Genomic DNA, 16,799 nt, shown 5'->3' on the forward strand with positions numbered 1-16,799 from the left:
TCTATCTATCTATCTATCTATCTATCTATCTATCTATCTATCTATCTATCTATCATCTCTTTCTATCTCTTTCTCTTATACACACAGACAACAAAGTTATCCCAAAGGAGCGTTTTCAAGAGGCAACTGGACTTTCCTGTTTTTCTTTGAAGACATTTTGCTTCTCATCCCAGAAGCTTCTTCTGCTCTGACTGGAGGGTGGGGAATGGAAGGATTTATACTCCTTGCAGACAGCTGGTCATTTGCCTTCTTTTAGAGGGTCCTTGAGGCCACTTGGCCACTGCAATTTTGGGAAATCCATTCATACTCCTTCAAACTACAGGAGCCATTTGCGCTTCACTTTGAGATTGTAGACAACACAGACTCATCCCCAACGGCCTGCGCCTTGTTTTTCTTTGAAGACGTTTCACTTCTCATCCCAGAAGCTTCTTCTGCTCTGACTGGATGGCGGTGAATGGAAGGATTTATACTCCTTGTAGAGAGAGTTGGTCATTTGCCTTCTTTTAGAGGGTCATTGAGGCCACTTGGAGGTTTATCTGTGTCCTCAGGGTGTGGAGCCTTCCTGGAACTGCTGAAAGGACTCTGTTGTAGACTGGAGATAGATGATGTCCCTGAGGATACAGACAAACCTCCAAGTGGCCTCAACGACCCTCTAAAAGAAGGCAAATGACCGGCTGTCTGCAAGAGGAATATAAATCCTTCCATTCCCCACCATCCAGTCAGAGCTGAAGAAGCTTCTGGGATGAGAAGCGAAACGTCTTCAAAGAAAAACAAGAAAGTCCAGTTGCCTCGTGAAAAAGCGTTGTTGGGATAACTATGACCTGGATGACGGAAATTCTCCATAGACACACACATTTTGATTCATAATCCCCGATTTAGATAAAAACAATCCTCGACTTATAACTGGTTGCTTAAAGCCCATTTCAAGCCCCAAGTATTACTTACAATCCATTCATAAATGGAGTTATAGTGGCCACACAGACCTCTGCAGAGCCACGATTGCAATTGTGGTACTTGGCAACCGGCTCACTTTTACGACCATTTGCAGTGTCGCAAAGTCAAGTGACCCCAATTTGCAGCTCCCCGCCCCCCTCCAAATGGGTGTTTATTTCCAGTTTCTGGCAAGAAAAAAAAAAGCCCAATAGATTTGCTTAAGGGGCACGGCGTCATTAAAAAACAGTTGCCATTTTGCATCTGTTCATGCGATTCCTCGGCTTACAACTGTAATGACCTATGACTGTAATTCCAGACTCAGTTACGAGCGTAAGTCGAGGACCAATTTAGCTGGCCATACGTTACAAGAGAGAAATAAATGTAACACCGGGGAATTAAATGGTGGTTAAGACTAGCTAACTGTTTTGTTCACTTCCGCTAAGCTGCAAAAGTCCCTCTGTGAAACTGGCTTCATCCCAGGAATAATGTGATAAATAACACAGAATCACAATTGACTGGATTTGTGGGAAGGAATGTCCATTAAAGGCAAGTGTCTGTGAAATCGCCATTGCTGTGATTCGCAATTTACGGGTATAATTACGTAATTGATGACAATGGCACCCTTTGCAGTAAAACTTGATTTAAGGGATAAGTCTTCAGTTTAATGAAGATATCCATGAAATCAGGAATGTCCAACCTTGGAAACTTGAAAGCCTGTGGCCTTCAGCTCCCAGAATCCCCCAGCCAACTGTGCTGGGAGTTGAAGGCTGGAGGACTTCAGATCCCAGAATCCCCCAGCCAGCTCTGCTGGGAGTTGAACCGGTGGACCTGAGCTCCCAGAATCCCCCAACCAGCTCTGCTGGGATTTGAAGGCTGGGGGACTTCAGCTCCCAGAATCCCCCAGCCAGCTCTGCTGGGAGTTGTAAGGCCTGTGGACTTGAACTCCCAGAATCCCCCAGCCAGCATAACTGGCTGGGGAATTCTGGGAGTTGAAGTCCACAGGTCTTCAAGTTGCCAAGATTGGGCACCCCTGACGTAGGGCAGTCTTTCTTAAGCTTGGCAACTTTCAGACGTGTGGGCTTCAACTCCCAGAATCCCCCAGCCAGCATGATTCAGCGGCTCGTGGCCACTTTTATTGGAGCGGGACGAGTCGTTCTGCTTCTGGGGCGTGTTTCGAACCCTCCCCTTGTTCCGGCAGCCCCTTTCCAAAGCCCTCATCTCCAGCCATACCTGATGGGGGTCGTCTGGATGATCTCCGAGACCTGCTGCATGTAATCGGTGGCTAAGAGCACCACCTCTTCGTCTTCCGAAAAACGCTCGTGGAATATCCTGTCCAGAAGAGGCTTCCATTTTAACTGCGGAAAGACGGCAAGCAGAGTCGGGTGACTTTCTGAAGCACTGCTTATCTTAATTATTCATTAATAATAAGAGACCAGAGAGCCCGAAGTCGCTGCTGGCCTTGTAACGGGGGGAAGGGCAAAAAAGTCAAGATGGCAGTGCAATTGGAAATCCTGCAGGTAAAAATGGGAAGGATATTGATGACAGGCTGGTGGCTGCCATCTTGCCTATTTTTTAACCCTTTAACCCTCTACTCTACTCTACTCTACTCTACTCTACTCTACTCTACTATACTCTACTATACTATACTATACTATACTATACTCTGTTTCTATTCTATTCTATTCTATTTTCTATTCTATTCTATTCTATTCCCTATTCTATTCTATTCTATTTTCTATTCTATTCTAGTCTATTCTATTCTATTCTAGTCTGTTTTCTATTCTATTCCCTATTCTATTCTATTCTATTTTTTATTCTATTCTATTCTAGTCTAGTCTATAGCTTTTCTATATTCTATTCTATTTTATTCTATATTCTATTCTATTCTACTCTGTTCTATTCTATAGCTTTTCTATTCCTATTCTATTCTATTCTATTCTATAGCTTTTCTATATTCTATTCTATTCTACTCTACTCTACTCTACTCTACTCTATTCTATTCTATTCTATTTTATTCTATATTCTATTCTATTCTACTCTGTTCTATTCTATAGCTTTTCTATAGCTTTTCTATTCTATTCTATTCTATAGCTTTTCTATATTCTATTCTACTCTACTCTACTCTATTCTACTCTACTCTACTCTACTCTACTCTAGTCTAGTCTACTCTAGTCTACTCTAGTCTACTCTAGTCTAGTCTAGTCTATTCAAAATAAAGTTATCAATGGTGAACAAACCCCAGATTTGTGAATAGAATCCCAATGGCTTATAATTTGGTGGGTTGGTCAACAACAAACACCTCTCCCCAGTGTTCCTCCAGCTTTTTAGCCTGTCCTGCCCCCCTCCCTGTCCCCAAACTTACGTTGGGTGTGATGCGCTGCAGTTCTCCCAGTGTGACTTTATTGTACATGGAGTTGATGTCTCTCCGCAGGTCATCGTATTCGGAGATAGTTACCTGTCAAATGGGGGAAAATTGGAATTGGACCAGACCACCTCAATCAACTAGGTCCCATCATCCCCTGCCCATCTGGGGAAGGCAGAGGGTGTGAGGTGTTTGTTCCAGTTCCTTGGGCCAGAACCTTCCCCCACCCCCAAAAAATGAAAGGGCGTCAGACTTGTGTTCCTCCCACCTGGTAAAATTTCTAGAAAATGTATCTGGACATCAAAGCCAGTCATTTTCAATGACATAAAAAAGATGTTGAGACTCTAGAAAGAGTACAGAGAAGAGCAACAAAGATGATCAGGGGACTGGAGGCTAAAACATACAAGGAACGGTTGCTGGAATTGGGTATGTCTAGTTTAACGAAGAGAAGGACGAGGGGGGACATGATAGCAGTGTTCCAATATCTCAGGGGCTGCCCCAAAGAAAAGGCAGTCAAGCTATTCTCCAAAGCGCCTGAAGGCAGGACAAGAAGCAACGGGTGGAAACTAATCAAGAAGAGAAGCAGCCTAGAACTAAGGAGAAGTTTCATGACAGTGAGAACAATTAATCAGTGGAACTGCTTGCCACCAGAAATCATGAGCGCTCCATCACTAATCAAGGAGAGAAGCAACCTAGAACTAAGGAGAAACTTCCTGACAGTGAGAACAATTAATCAGTGGAACAACCTGCCTCCAGAAGCGGTGAATGCTCCAACACTGAAGGTTTTCAAGAAGAGACTGGACAGCCATCTGTCTGAAATGGTATAGTGCAGTGGGGGCGAACCTATGGCACGGGTGCCAGAGGCGGCACTCAGAGCCCTCTCTGTGAGCACGCGTGCCATCGCCCCAGTCCTAGGCCTTCAGCTGGGTTTTATAAAACCTTTTCGCTTTAGGCCTCTGTCGCCATGTGCAAAAAAAAAAAAAAAAGGTTCAATCAGTCAATTTCAACTTCTCACGGGAAAAAAAAGGTCTTGCAAAGTTGGAATTGATTGATTGAACTTTTTAGTCCCACCCCGTCTGCCGTTACCACCACAGCCACGCCCACCCAATGGGCCACACCCACCCAATGGGCCACACCCACCCGGCACTCGACGATGCATAAGTGGGTTTTGGGTTGCAGTTTGGGCACTCGGTCTCTAAAAGGTTCGCCATCACTGGTATAGGGTTTCCTGCCTGAGCAGGGGGTTGGACTAGATGACCTCCAAGCTCCCTTCCAACTCTGTTTTTCAGTTAACTTGGAGAGTTTAGTAGAGCTTAATCTGGGATGGGAACCCACTTTGCTAGGCTTGTGGATGGCTGCAGGGGATGTTCAAACCCTGAAAACGGGTTTGTTTGGTAGCCAAGTTAAATGTGTGGCATGGATGCCATCGGAGTATGAGCAGACGAACAGAGGACATTGGTACCTTTTGGCAGATATTTTTAGTTCCCCCCCCCTTTGAACCCAAAAGCACTGTCTGGCTGGAGCTGCCCCCTCTGGGCAACTTTCCCAGGGACCCCCCCCCCCCGAAGGACAGGATGGCGCACTCACGTTGGCCAACCTCTGCTCCAACTGGAGAATCTCCTTGGCTTTCTGTTCCACGTGTTCGGCGCCCAGCAGATGCAACAGGCGCTCCATGAATACCCCGTACGCAGCCAGGATCTGGAAAAGACAAGATTTTGGAAACACCCCTTCCCCAGAGATCTAGTCTGCACATCGGGTCCCTTGAGCGATCCCAACAGAGCAGGTGGCCAAGTTCTTTTGCCCAATGGGAAGGCGATTCCTCAAGGATGCATTCGATCAAGTTGATCGACGACAGAAAACGTATTGTCAACGCTGCAAATACGGTATATTCTTGCTTTGACAAAATGCAGAACTGTCTGGTATTTTTATAGTTAAATCAGGCAACAGTGAAAGGGGAGGAGAATAAGGATAGCCCGGGAAAAAGAAACCGGAAGTGAATCACATCTTCCAAGTTAATTGGAAGATGTGAACCATGACCCCAAAATAGGGGAGGGGAAAATGCCTGGAATGTTATGTGCAATGGAAAAGGATCTCGGATCTAAGCATTTCCACCATGCCGTACTGACATCTCTGTAACCTTAATAAATGCTTTTAGGAAAAAAATATGCCTGAAAGTCCTTTTAAGTGTTTCGTTAATCAGACACATGACACGTATTTTCTTTGCCGATGGAGTCAAATGTCCTCGGAGGGCCCATCCCTGCTCAAGGCCTGTTTGGTGTCCTCTTTCTCAGCCTTCCCGGGCCCCCACCTGCTCCCCTCACAATCTGCCCTGCAAAAAAAATATCTGAATTTCCCACAATGTATCGGAGCACAGGAGCGTCGTTCCCGGACATTGTGAGAAATGGACACGGCTGCTTCTAAAAGACGCTCAGCCTTGCTCAGGCTCTGCTTAGTACCCATGTTTCTCAGCCTTCCCGGGCGCCCACCTGCTCATCTTCTGATTGGCTCAGTTGTCCTGCAAAAAAAAATAATCTGAATTTCCCACAATGCATCAGAGCACAGTAGCGTCGCTCCCGGGAAATCTGGGAAATGGACACGGCTGCTTCTATAGGAAGCTCGCCCCTGCTCAGACCCTTCTTGGTATCCGTTTCTTAGGCTTCCCTGCCCCCCCCCGTCTCCTCCCCTCACGATCTGTCCTGCAAAAAGCCTGAATTTCCCACAATGCACCAGAGCACAGTAGTGCCACCCCCAGGCATTGTGGGAAAATGGACACAACTGCTTCTAAAGGAAGCTCAGCTTTGCAGAGGGGGCTTGGCATTGCCTCCCCCCCCCCAATTGTGGAGGGAGATGGGCAGCATACAAATTTAATAAATAAATGATTAAATTTGTTTACATGGCCGCCTCTTCTTCAAAGCGATATTCAGAAGGGCATTCTATACACTGTATATCTGCTTACCTTTTCGCTTTCGTCATCCTGGCCCAGGTAGAGTGTTCTCTCGGACAAGGTCAGCCCATCCTGGTCAATCTGTCAGGTGGAGAGAAAAAAATACACCAGGAGTTTAGTCGGAGTAGACAAAAAGGCACCTGTGTTTTTATTTGCTGCTGATCCATCAGTGACACCTCTTGGGCTGGGTTCACCCAGCAACCTAAGAGGCAAAAAAACTAATTTTGAAGGTAATAATAATAATAAAGTTGGAAGGGACCTTGGAGGTCATCTAGTCCAACCCCCTGCTCAGGCAGGAAACCCTATACCAGTTCAGACAAATGGCTGTCTAGTCTCTTCTTAAAAACTTCCAGTGTTGGCGCATTCACCGCTTCTGGTGGCAAGTGGTTCCACTGATTAATTGTTCTAACGGTCAGGAAATTTCTCCTTAGTTCTAGGTTACTTCTCTCCTTGATGAATTTCTCCATCTGTTGCTTCTTGTCCTGCCTTCAGGCACTTTGGAGAATAGCTTGACTCCCTCTTCTTTGTGGCAGCCCCTGAGATACTGGAAGACTGCTATCATGTCCGCCCTCGTCCTTCTCTTCGTTAAACTAGACATACCCAATTCCAGCAACCGTTCCTTATATGCTTTAGCCTCCAGTCCCCTAATCATCTTTGTTGCTCTTCTCTGTACTCTTTCTAGAGTCTCAGCATCTTTTTTACATCGTGGTCTTCTAGTCCAACCCCCTGCTCAAGCAGGAGTGGTGCAAATGGGTGTGGGGCCTTCTTGGAACGGCTGAAAGGACTGTGTGGTAGACTGGAGATAGATGGTGTCACCACTCAGGTGACCCTGAGGACACAGGTAAACCTCCAAGTGGCCTCAACTCCTCTCTAAAAGAATGCAAATGACCAGCTGTCTGCAAGGAGTATAAATCCTTCCATTCCCCCACCATTCAGTCAGAGCTGAAGAAGCTTCTGGGATGAGAAGCGAAACGTCTTCAAAGGAAAAACAAGAAAGTCCAGTTGCCTCGTGAAAAAAAGCACCTTTGGGATAACGATGACCTGGATGACCGAGAATCTCCTTGGCCTAGATGTCTCTCTGGGTGTATATTTCTAAACCTGCAATAGCCTTTATGTGCCCGGATATCACGCTGCTGTCTCTGGAGGCCCATAAAGTCAACAGGAATCAGATGGAAAGAGAGTTTTTATTTTTTTTTAATTTTTTTTTAGCCTTTCAAGATCTTTTCCATAAATTATCTGCAACACCCAAATGGTGGCGTGGAAGGACGAAGGGGCCCAGTGCGATTCGAGATATTTGAAACCCATCTTTTCATCCCTGGCCCACACTCTATTCTCCCCAGGGCCTCCTGCGTGTAAATATTTTATCAAGTTAAAATCATCACACACACACACACCCCTTGTTAATCGGTCCACTTAAGTAGTTTCCCAACGGATGGGGCTTGTCTCTCTCTTTTTTTTAAAATTGCATTCTGCGATTTGCAGCCCACCAATCTTTCCTCAGCAGTCAAACCATCATTTTGAACATGGTTTATAGTTTGGGCGAATTTGATGAGCCTTCCTCCATCTTTACATCCCTGTCATTCATCAAAGATGCAGAAAAGCATGCGAGCGCCCCCCCCCATCCTTTGATTTCTGTCTCCAGCTTCTTAAGGGATTGTTGTCGCTGACTCTTGGAGTAAAAAGGTTGACTCCATAGCTCCTCCATCCAAGCCCACATTTAATTACATTTAATTACAGGTAGTCCTTGACTTACAACTAATCAAGGAGAGAAGCAACCTAAAACTAAGGAGAAACTTCCTGACAGTGAGAACAATTAACCAGTGGAACCACCTGCCTCCAGAAGTGGTGAATGTTCCAACACTGGAAGTTTTTAAGAAGAGACTGGACAGCCATTTGTCTGAAATGGTGTGGGGTTTCCTGCCTGAGCAGGGGGTTGGACTAGAGGACCTCCAAGGTCCCTTCCAACTTTATTATTATTATTATTATTATTATTATTATTATTATTATTATTATTATTATTATTATTATTATTATTATAATAACTGGCGAACATATTTAGCGACTGTTCGAAGTTACAGTGGTGCCGGAAAAGGTGACTTATGACCAGTTTTCATACTTACGACCGTTGCAGCATCCCCGTGGTCACGCGATCAGAATTCGGAGGCTTGGCAACTGACATGTACTTAGGATGGTTGCACAGTCCCGGGGTCACGTGATCCCCTTTTGCGACCTTCCCAGCTGGCTTCCCTCAAGCCAAGTCAATGGAGAAAGCCAGATTCGCTTAACAGTGGTGGCAAAAATGTTATAAAATGGGGCACAAATCACTTAACAACAGCTTAGCCACGGAAACTTTGGGCTCAGCGGTGGACGTAAGTTGAGGACTATTTATTTTGAGTTTTACAGGTAGTCCTCGACTTGCCACTGGTTGAAGTTACGACAGCACCGAAAAAAGGGGATTTAATGACCTTTGCTGGCTGAGGAATTCTGGGAGTTGAAGTCCACAAGTCTTAAAGTGGCCAAGGTTGAGGACCGCTGGTATATCACATCCCTCCGCTCCACAGAGGTTGAAATATTTGGGGTTTTTCAAGAGCCCTACCCACACAAACCTCATTCTGTTCTTTTCAGACAAAGAAATGCTCTTTCCTAGCAGCTGGCCAACTCAGGTGAGTATCTGACAGGTAAGAACAGCGGATCCACTCGTATTCCTGACAGTTAGAACAATTAACCAGTGGAACAACCTGCCTCCAGAAGCGGTGAACGCTCCAACACTGGAAGTTTTTAAGAGACTGGACAGCCATTTGTCCGAAACGGTATAGGGTTCCCTGCCTGAGCGAGGGGTTGGACTAGATGACCTCCAAGGTCCCTTCCAACTTTATCATTATTATTATTATTACCACTCTGCTACCTAGGACAGGGTTTAGGGTTATGGCATTGATTTTTCCACCCTGCCCTTTGGAGTATTCCGAAACTCCAATTACCGCAATAAAAACAGAGGTTGAATCGCAACACAGTTCATACCATTAAGAAAAAAAGAGAAAAATTTAAAATCAATTGCTACAATAAACGGAAGAATTGGAAGCTCGGCATGGGATCCGATTGATTTTGCGAGAGAGGGACGGAAACCGTTCACAACGAGCTGCCGATTGGTCCAGCTTTCATCTTTGAGCACCAGGCAATAAAATAAGCTGCACAGGGTTATTTGGCACATAGCCGCACACATAAAATCCTGCTAAATAGCATCTCAACGGAGAAGAATGACACACAGCTTCCTAACAGTGAGGACAATTAACCAGTGGAACAGAAGTTGCCTTCAGAAGTTGTAGGGGCTTCATCCCTAAAGGTTTTGAAGAAGAGGCTGGACAGCCACTTGTCTGGAATGGTACACTATACCTGTACATTTGGTTTTTCTTGCCTAAATGTAGAACGTTGCTTTTTTCACCATTGAATTTCATTTTGTTAGATAGTGCCCAGTGTTCAAGTCTGTCCAGGTCCTCCTGTATCTTAAGTCTGTCTTTTGGAGTGTTGGCTATTCCTGCCAGCTTGGTGTTGTCCGCAAATCTGATGAGTTCCCCATCATCCCAAGAAGAAGAGAAGAGAGGAGAGGAGAGGAGAGGAGAGGAGAGGAGAAGAGAAGAGAAGAGAAGAGAAGAGAAGAGAAGAGAAGAGAAGAGAAGAGAAGAGAAGAGAAGAGAAGAGAAGGAGAGGAATAGGAATAGGACAGAATTACAGAATGGAAATGGAATGGAATGGAACGGAATGGAACAGAACGGAACGGAACAGAATAGAATGACAGAGTTGGAAGAGACCTTGTAAGTCGTCTATAGAATAGAATAGAATAGAATAGATATTGGAAAAGAATAGAATAGAATAGAATAGAATAGAATAGAATAGAATAGAATAGAATAGAATAGATATTGGAAAATAATAGAATAGGATATAGAACAGAATTAGAAGAGAATAGAATTAGAAGAGAATAGAAGAGAATATAGAATAGAACAGAAGAGAAGAGAATATAGAATAGAATAGAAAATTAGAATAGAACAGAACAGAGTAGAGTAGAGTAGAGTAATAATAATAATAAAGTTGGAAGGGATCTTGGAGGTCATCTAGTCCAACCCCCTGCTCAGACAGGAAACCCTATACCATTTCAGACAAATGGTTGCCCAGTCTCTTCTTAAAAACTTCCGGTGTTGGAGCATTCACCGCTTCTGGAGGCAGCTTGTTCCACTGGTTAATTGTTCTCACTGTCAGGAAGTTTCTCCTTAGTTCCAGGTTGCTTCTCTCCTTCATGAGTCTCCATCTGTTGCTTCTTGTCCTGCCTTCAGGCGCCTTGGAGAATAGCTTGACTTCCTCTTCTTTGGGGGCAGCCCCTGAGATATTGAAATACTGCTATCATGTCCCCCCTCATCCTTCTCTTCATTAAACTAGACATAGTAGTAGAGTAGAGTAGAACAGAACAGAACAGAGAACAGAATCACTGATCGACGCAAAATAACTCCTGCTCCATACCAGAAGCAGCCTCCTCTGAGAATTTGCTCCCCCCACCCGAGATCCACCCTCCCCTTCTGCCATATCTCCGTGAATCTGCTTCGTGATCCCTGCAGGCCCCCTTGTCTCCCCCCAGGCTTTTTTCATTTCCTGCCCTCTGCCAGCTTACAGAGATGCAACTGATTGAAGGGAGACGGGACCGGCTCTCGCTTTGCGATGCAAAAGGACCAAGCGGGGAGGCAGAGAAAGCTGCGATTGGCACCGGCACACCTGGCGTCTCCAACGTGGTGCCCACCAGCCGTTTCAGACAAACACTCGGAAAATTCCCGGCCGCCAACACAGGAAAGTCCTCGACTTGAAAGAGTTCGTTTAATGTCCGTTCAAAGTTACGACAGCAGGGGGGGGAAAGCGACTTACGATCGCTTTTCCCACTTAACGACCGTCGCAGCATTCCCCACGGTCACGTGATCAAAATTCAGACGCTTGGCAACTGACTCGTATTTACGACAGTTTCAGAGTCCCGGAGTCACGCGATCCCCTTTTAACGACCTTCTGACAAGCAAAGTCAATGGGGGGGAAGACGGATTCCCTTAACGACCGGGTCACTAACACAACTGCAGTGATTCGCTTAACAACGGTGGCAAGAAAGGCTCGGTTGTGGCCGTAAGTCGAGGACTACCTGTATTATCTTTTCTAAACGTCTCCAAATCTTCCAGTTTTGTGCGTGCAAAGGAGTCCGTTGTGGCCAGCAAGCGGTCCAGAAAAGGGGATGCTCCGTGAGGCAGTCCTCGAATTACGACCGCAACTGAGCCCAAAATTTCTGTGGTTAAGTGAGACATTTGCTAAGTGAGTTTTGCCCCACTTAACAACCTTCCTTGGCCCAGTTGTTAAGCGAATCCCATTTTTCATGAACTGTTGAAAGTCGAGGAGTCCCTGTATTTCTCACACGGGGATTGAAATTTCGCACAGGGACACACGGCCCCCTCCTGAAACAGGACACTTCTGATTCTGGCTCACTGTGGGTTTGAGTGACTTGGCTCGCTGACAGCCACTCTCGGCAGCCCCCTCCCCATTACGGGAGGCCGTTCAAAGGAAGGGAAACCCCCCCCACCCAGAGGCAATCAGCTAATGGGGGCAGCAGTCGCAGCAGCTTCCCGGGGAGAGATCAATCTTTGCAGCCGTCAGATGCACTTTCAATCACTGGCGCTCGTCTCCCCTTCATCTTCCTTTGCTTGGAAGATGTCAAAGGATTCCCACCCCCTCCACTCTGGAGGGGCAGCTGCCATCGATCTGGCCCAGAGCTGAAAACTGGCCTCGGCTCAGGGTCTACGACAACTCACCACGGCCAACTCACCGCGGCCAACTCACCACGGCCAACTCAATGCAGCCAACTCAACGCTACCATCTCACTGCCAACTCACCGCCATCTCACTGCCACCAACTCACCACCGCCAACTCACTGCGGCCAAATCAACACGGCCAACTCAACGCCACCATCTCACTGCTAACTCACCGCAGCTATCTCACCGCCCCCAACTCACTGCCCCCAACTCACCACCGCCAACTCACTGCCGCCAACTCACCATGACCAACTCATTGCAGTACAAGAGTTACACTAATAGTGAAGAAATGGTGGAATAGAAGTTGCAGGGGCTTCATCCCTGAAGGGGAACTCAACGCAGCCAACTCACCACAGCCAATTCTCCACCGCCAACTCAGCGCAGCCATCTCACTGCTCACTGCCGCCAACTCACCACGGCCAACTCACAGTGGCCAACTCAACGCGGCCAACTCAACGCCACCATCTCACTGCTAACTCACCGCAGCTATCTCACCACTGCCAACTCACTGCCCCCAACTCACCATGACCAACTCATTGCAGTACAAGAGTTACACTAATAGTGAAGAAATGGTGGAATAGAAGTTGCAGGGGCTTCATCCCTGAAGGGGAACTCAACACAGCCAACTCACCACAGCCAATTCTCCACCGCCAACTCAGCGCAGCCATCTCACTGCCGCCATCTCACCGCCCCCATCTCACCACCACCAACTCAACGTGGCCAACTCAACACCGCCATCTCACTGCTCACTGCTGCCAACTCATCACGGCCAACTCACCACGGCCAACTCACCATGACCAACTCTTTGCAGTACAAGAGTTACACTAATAGTGAAGAAATGGTGGAATAGAAGTTGCAGGGGCTTCATCCCTGAAGGGGAACTCAACGCAGCCAACTCACCACAGCCAATTCTCCACCGCCAACTCACCACCACCATCTCACTGCTCACTGCCGCCAACTCACCACAGCCAACTCACAGTGGCCAACTCAACGCGGCCAACTCAACGCCACCATCTCACTGCTAACTCACCGCAGCCATCTCACCGCCACCAACTCACCGCCGCCAGCTCGCCATGACCAACTCATTGCAGTACAAGAGTTACACTAATAGTGAAGAAACAGTGGAGCAGAAGCATGAACGAAAGGAGGGACAACATGAAATGTAAATGATGAACATTAAAATAGTTTTTTTAATTATTTCAAACAATTCAATTGGATTGTGGAATTGTCCCTCAACGAGTTGTACCGTGGTGAGTTGGCCCGGCAGAGTTTATCGGCACTGAATTGGCCATGACCCCTTCTCCCCCTCCCGCTCTGCTCACATCCCAGGAGCCTGCAAAACCCCCCTCCCCTCCCCGGGGTGCTGAGAAGACTTCTGTGCCACCAGGATCCATGCTGCTCATGCTCTGCTTCGGCCTGCCCACTGTGGGCGCTACCTGCCCTACGCAGGTCATCCTTCCTGCGCCAGCGTTGTTTGAGCGCAACTGCACCATTGTCGTAACCCTGACGCTGTCCGTGTGTGACAAATGGCTCCATTCACCGCAGCTGTTGCAAAAAAAAAAAACGCTGGATGCACACAGCCCAAGGTCAGAAAACGGGACCTCGGCTGACATCACCGGGTGGGAATCGCGCCAGCCAAGACGAGAGGGAGGGAAACGACTCGGATCCGGGTTCAAAACGCAAAGCTGCCACCAAGGGCCTCAGCGTGGTGAAAAGAAGGCTTGATTAAACTGGGAATACCGCGGAACTGCAGAGCAATCAGGGCTTAGAGGCGGCTAGACCGGAGAGGACAAAGGCCCGGGGACCAGTGGCAGCAAGACGGAGCACCGCACACGCATCTTCTCAAGGGAACGGGCGCATAAAAGCCACAGGTGCCTGATGGGGGTGACGGGAGGCCGTGCTTCCTGCTTTATTTGAAATGCGAAATTCAATTATCGGAACGAGGCGAGGCGCCCACGTTCAGCCTGGCTGAATTACATAAAAATGATCTGTGCTTACTGTGTTTTAAGGAATTAATGAGTCGTGAATGGTAGAAGAGGCACGAAGGAGGAAGGCGCAGTGTTTACTTATTAAACACCCGCCTTTCGTTGCCTGGGTCTTGCTTCAAACACCAGCAGCCGTTCTTGTGCATCTTTACCGACCGCCACATATCCAGGAGGCATCTCCAAGAGTCTCAGCCTTGGCTGGGCTTGCCTGGCAATCCTGTGGGTATGCCTAGCCTAAGGAAGAGAAGGGCCAACGGGTGACATGATAGCAGTGTTCCAATATCTGGGGGGGGGGCTGCCCCAAAGAAGAGCAGGGGGTCCACCTCTTCTCCAAAGCGCCTGAAGGCAGGAGAAGAAGCAACGGATGGAAACTGATCAAGGAGAGAAGCAACCTGGAACTAAGGAGGAATTTCCTGACAGTCAGAACAATTAATCAGAGGAGTGACTTGACTCCAGAAGTTGTGGATGCTCCAAAACTGAAGGTTTTTAAGAAGAGATTGGACAACCATTTGTGTGAAATGGTATAGGATTTCCTGCTTTAAGCAGGGGGTTGGACTAGAAGACCCTTCCAGCTCTATTCTATTCTATTCTATTCTATTCTATTCTATTCTATTCTATTCTATTCGATTCGATTCGATTCGATTCGATTCGATTCGATTCGATTCAATTCTTACAATAATAATAATAATAAAGTTGGAAGGAACCTTGGAGGTCATCAGGTCCAACCCCCTGCTCAGGCAGGTAACCCTATACCATTTCAGACAAATGGCTGTCCTGTCTCTTCTTAAAAACTTCCAGTGTTGGAGCATTCACAGCTTCTGGAGACAGGTTGTTCCACTGGTTAATTGTTCTGACTGTCAGGAAGTTTCTCCTTAGTTCTAGGTTGCTTCTCTCCTTGATTAGTTTCCACCCATTGCTTCTTGTCCTGCCTTCAGGGGCTTTGGAGAACAGCTTGACTCCCTCTTCTTTGGGGCAGCCCTTGAGATATTGGAACACGGCTATCATGTCCCCCCTCGTCCTTCTCTTCATTAAACTAGACATAACCAATTCCAGCAACCGTTCCTTATATGTTTTAGCCTCCAGTCCCCTACGTTACATTACATTGCATTTATGTTGTTTTATTCTTATTCTTATTCTATTCTATTCTATTCTATTCTATTCTATTCTATTCTATTCTATTCTATTCTATTCTATTCTATTCTATTCTATTCTATTCTAATATTATCCTATTCTATCCTATCCTATCTATTCTATTCTAATATTATCCTATCCTATCCTATCCTAGTCTAGTCTAGTCTAATATTATCCTATCCTATCCTATCCTATCCTATCCTATCCTATCCTATCCTATTCTAATATTATCCTATCCTGTCCTGTCCTGTCCTGTCCTGTCCTGTCCTATCCTATCCTATCCTATCCTATCCTATCCTATTCTATAAATCACTTTTTCCCCCCAGTGCTGTTGTAACTTTGAACAGTTGCTAAACGAACCCTTGTTAAGTCAAGGATGCACAACGACCTCATGGAGTAGTCCATCACTGGATCAACAAAAACAAGAGGACGGATGATTTGCTGCGAGTTTCCTAGTCAACACAGAGATTAAAAAATTCAACCCTGCCTTCCCCCACCCCCCCAAATCTACAGCTTAACCTCAGTGGGGATGCAGCCCAGCCCAGGCTCTCTCTCGAGAGGGGTTGGGGGGGGGGGAAACCAACTCCCATCATCCCCAGGCAACAAGTGGCCCAGATTGATGGGAACCGCAGTCTGCAAAGATTGCAAGTTGGCCACGATGGGGGGGGGGGAACGGCTGCCACTTGGCAAAGTGGCGCAGCTCGCTGCCAGAAAACAGCGGTAAAAGAGAAACGTTGGAAGCGCCTAATGGTTGAGGATCACAAAAGGACTCTTCTCTGCCAGCCGAGGCCAATTAATCTTGACGTGAGGCTCTTATGTCCTTCCAAGCAAAGCTGGGCCCCCCGTTGATGACTGGCAAGCGGGCAGCACGGCTCAGCCTGGCTGCCGCCAGCCCCCCAGGCGATCGATCGATCGGAGCTGGACGGCTACCAGGTTCTTGGGGAAGACTTAGTGGGTGGGGGATTTGGGTGCTCAGGGCCTTGAGTGTCTCGGGAGAGGCAGGGGGCCCAAAGGAACACCCCGACAAATTGCCCCCCTCCCTTGGGAAAAATCAAGGAGGGTGGGTGTCTCTGGGAATTCAGTTCCCTAACAAAGGTTGGCAGCTTGGCAAGGAGGCCACGGCTCCCCCGCGCCTTTTCACTGCAGCTGGATGAGTGGAAGTCAGATAAAGGCGAGAGAGAGGATCAGAAGCCACGGAGTAAATTCCCAAGGGAGGAATTTTAGGCTAGATGTCAGGAGGAACAGGCTGCCACCCGAAGTGGGGGGGGTTCTCCTTCCTCCAAACAGAGGCTGGAGGGCGGTCTGTCTAAAGCAGGGCTCTCCCAACTTGGCCACTTGAAGTCTGGTGGACTTCAACTCCCAGAATCCCCCAATTATTTCTCCTCCTCCTCCTCCTCCTCCTCCTCCTCAACCCCACTCCCTTCTAGGATTGATGATGTTATCTAGTTGGGTAATGAAACATCTGCAAGAAGATGACCAAGATCAGAGAGCACCAAGGACCCCACAGTCGTCGTCTTCTTCTTCTTCTTCTTCTTCTTCTTCTTCTTCTTCTTCTTCTTCTTCTTCTTCTTCTTCTTCTTCTTCTTCTTCTTCTTCTTCTTCTTCTTCTTCTTCTT

General features: G+C 47.2%; 1 protein-coding gene across 2 annotated transcripts in view; it reads right to left on the reverse strand.

Annotated features, from left to right (window-relative positions):
* ECEL1 (endothelin converting enzyme like 1) overlaps positions 1–16,799 on the reverse strand; it is a 61,397-nt gene that overhangs the window by 25,360 nt on the left and 19,238 nt on the right. For both annotated transcript variants that reach the window (XM_015825242.1, XM_015825241.1), the window contains exons 2-5: positions 6,252–6,320; positions 4,883–4,993; positions 3,296–3,388; positions 2,164–2,288 (exon numbers count right to left, since the gene is read on the reverse strand). In XM_015825242.1, the coding sequence (XP_015680728.1) occupies positions 2,164–2,288; positions 3,296–3,388; positions 4,883–4,993; positions 6,252–6,320 (398 nt within the window). The remainder of the gene's footprint in view (positions 1–2,163; positions 2,289–3,295; positions 3,389–4,882; positions 4,994–6,251; positions 6,321–16,799) is intronic.

The sequence above is a fragment of the Protobothrops mucrosquamatus genome, unplaced genomic scaffold (genome assembly GCF_001527695.2).
Source record: "Protobothrops mucrosquamatus isolate PMUCROS unplaced genomic scaffold, P.Mucros_1.0 scaffold2557, whole genome shotgun sequence".
In the NCBI taxonomy this organism is placed as follows: Eukaryota; Metazoa; Chordata; class Lepidosauria; order Squamata; family Viperidae; genus Protobothrops; species Protobothrops mucrosquamatus.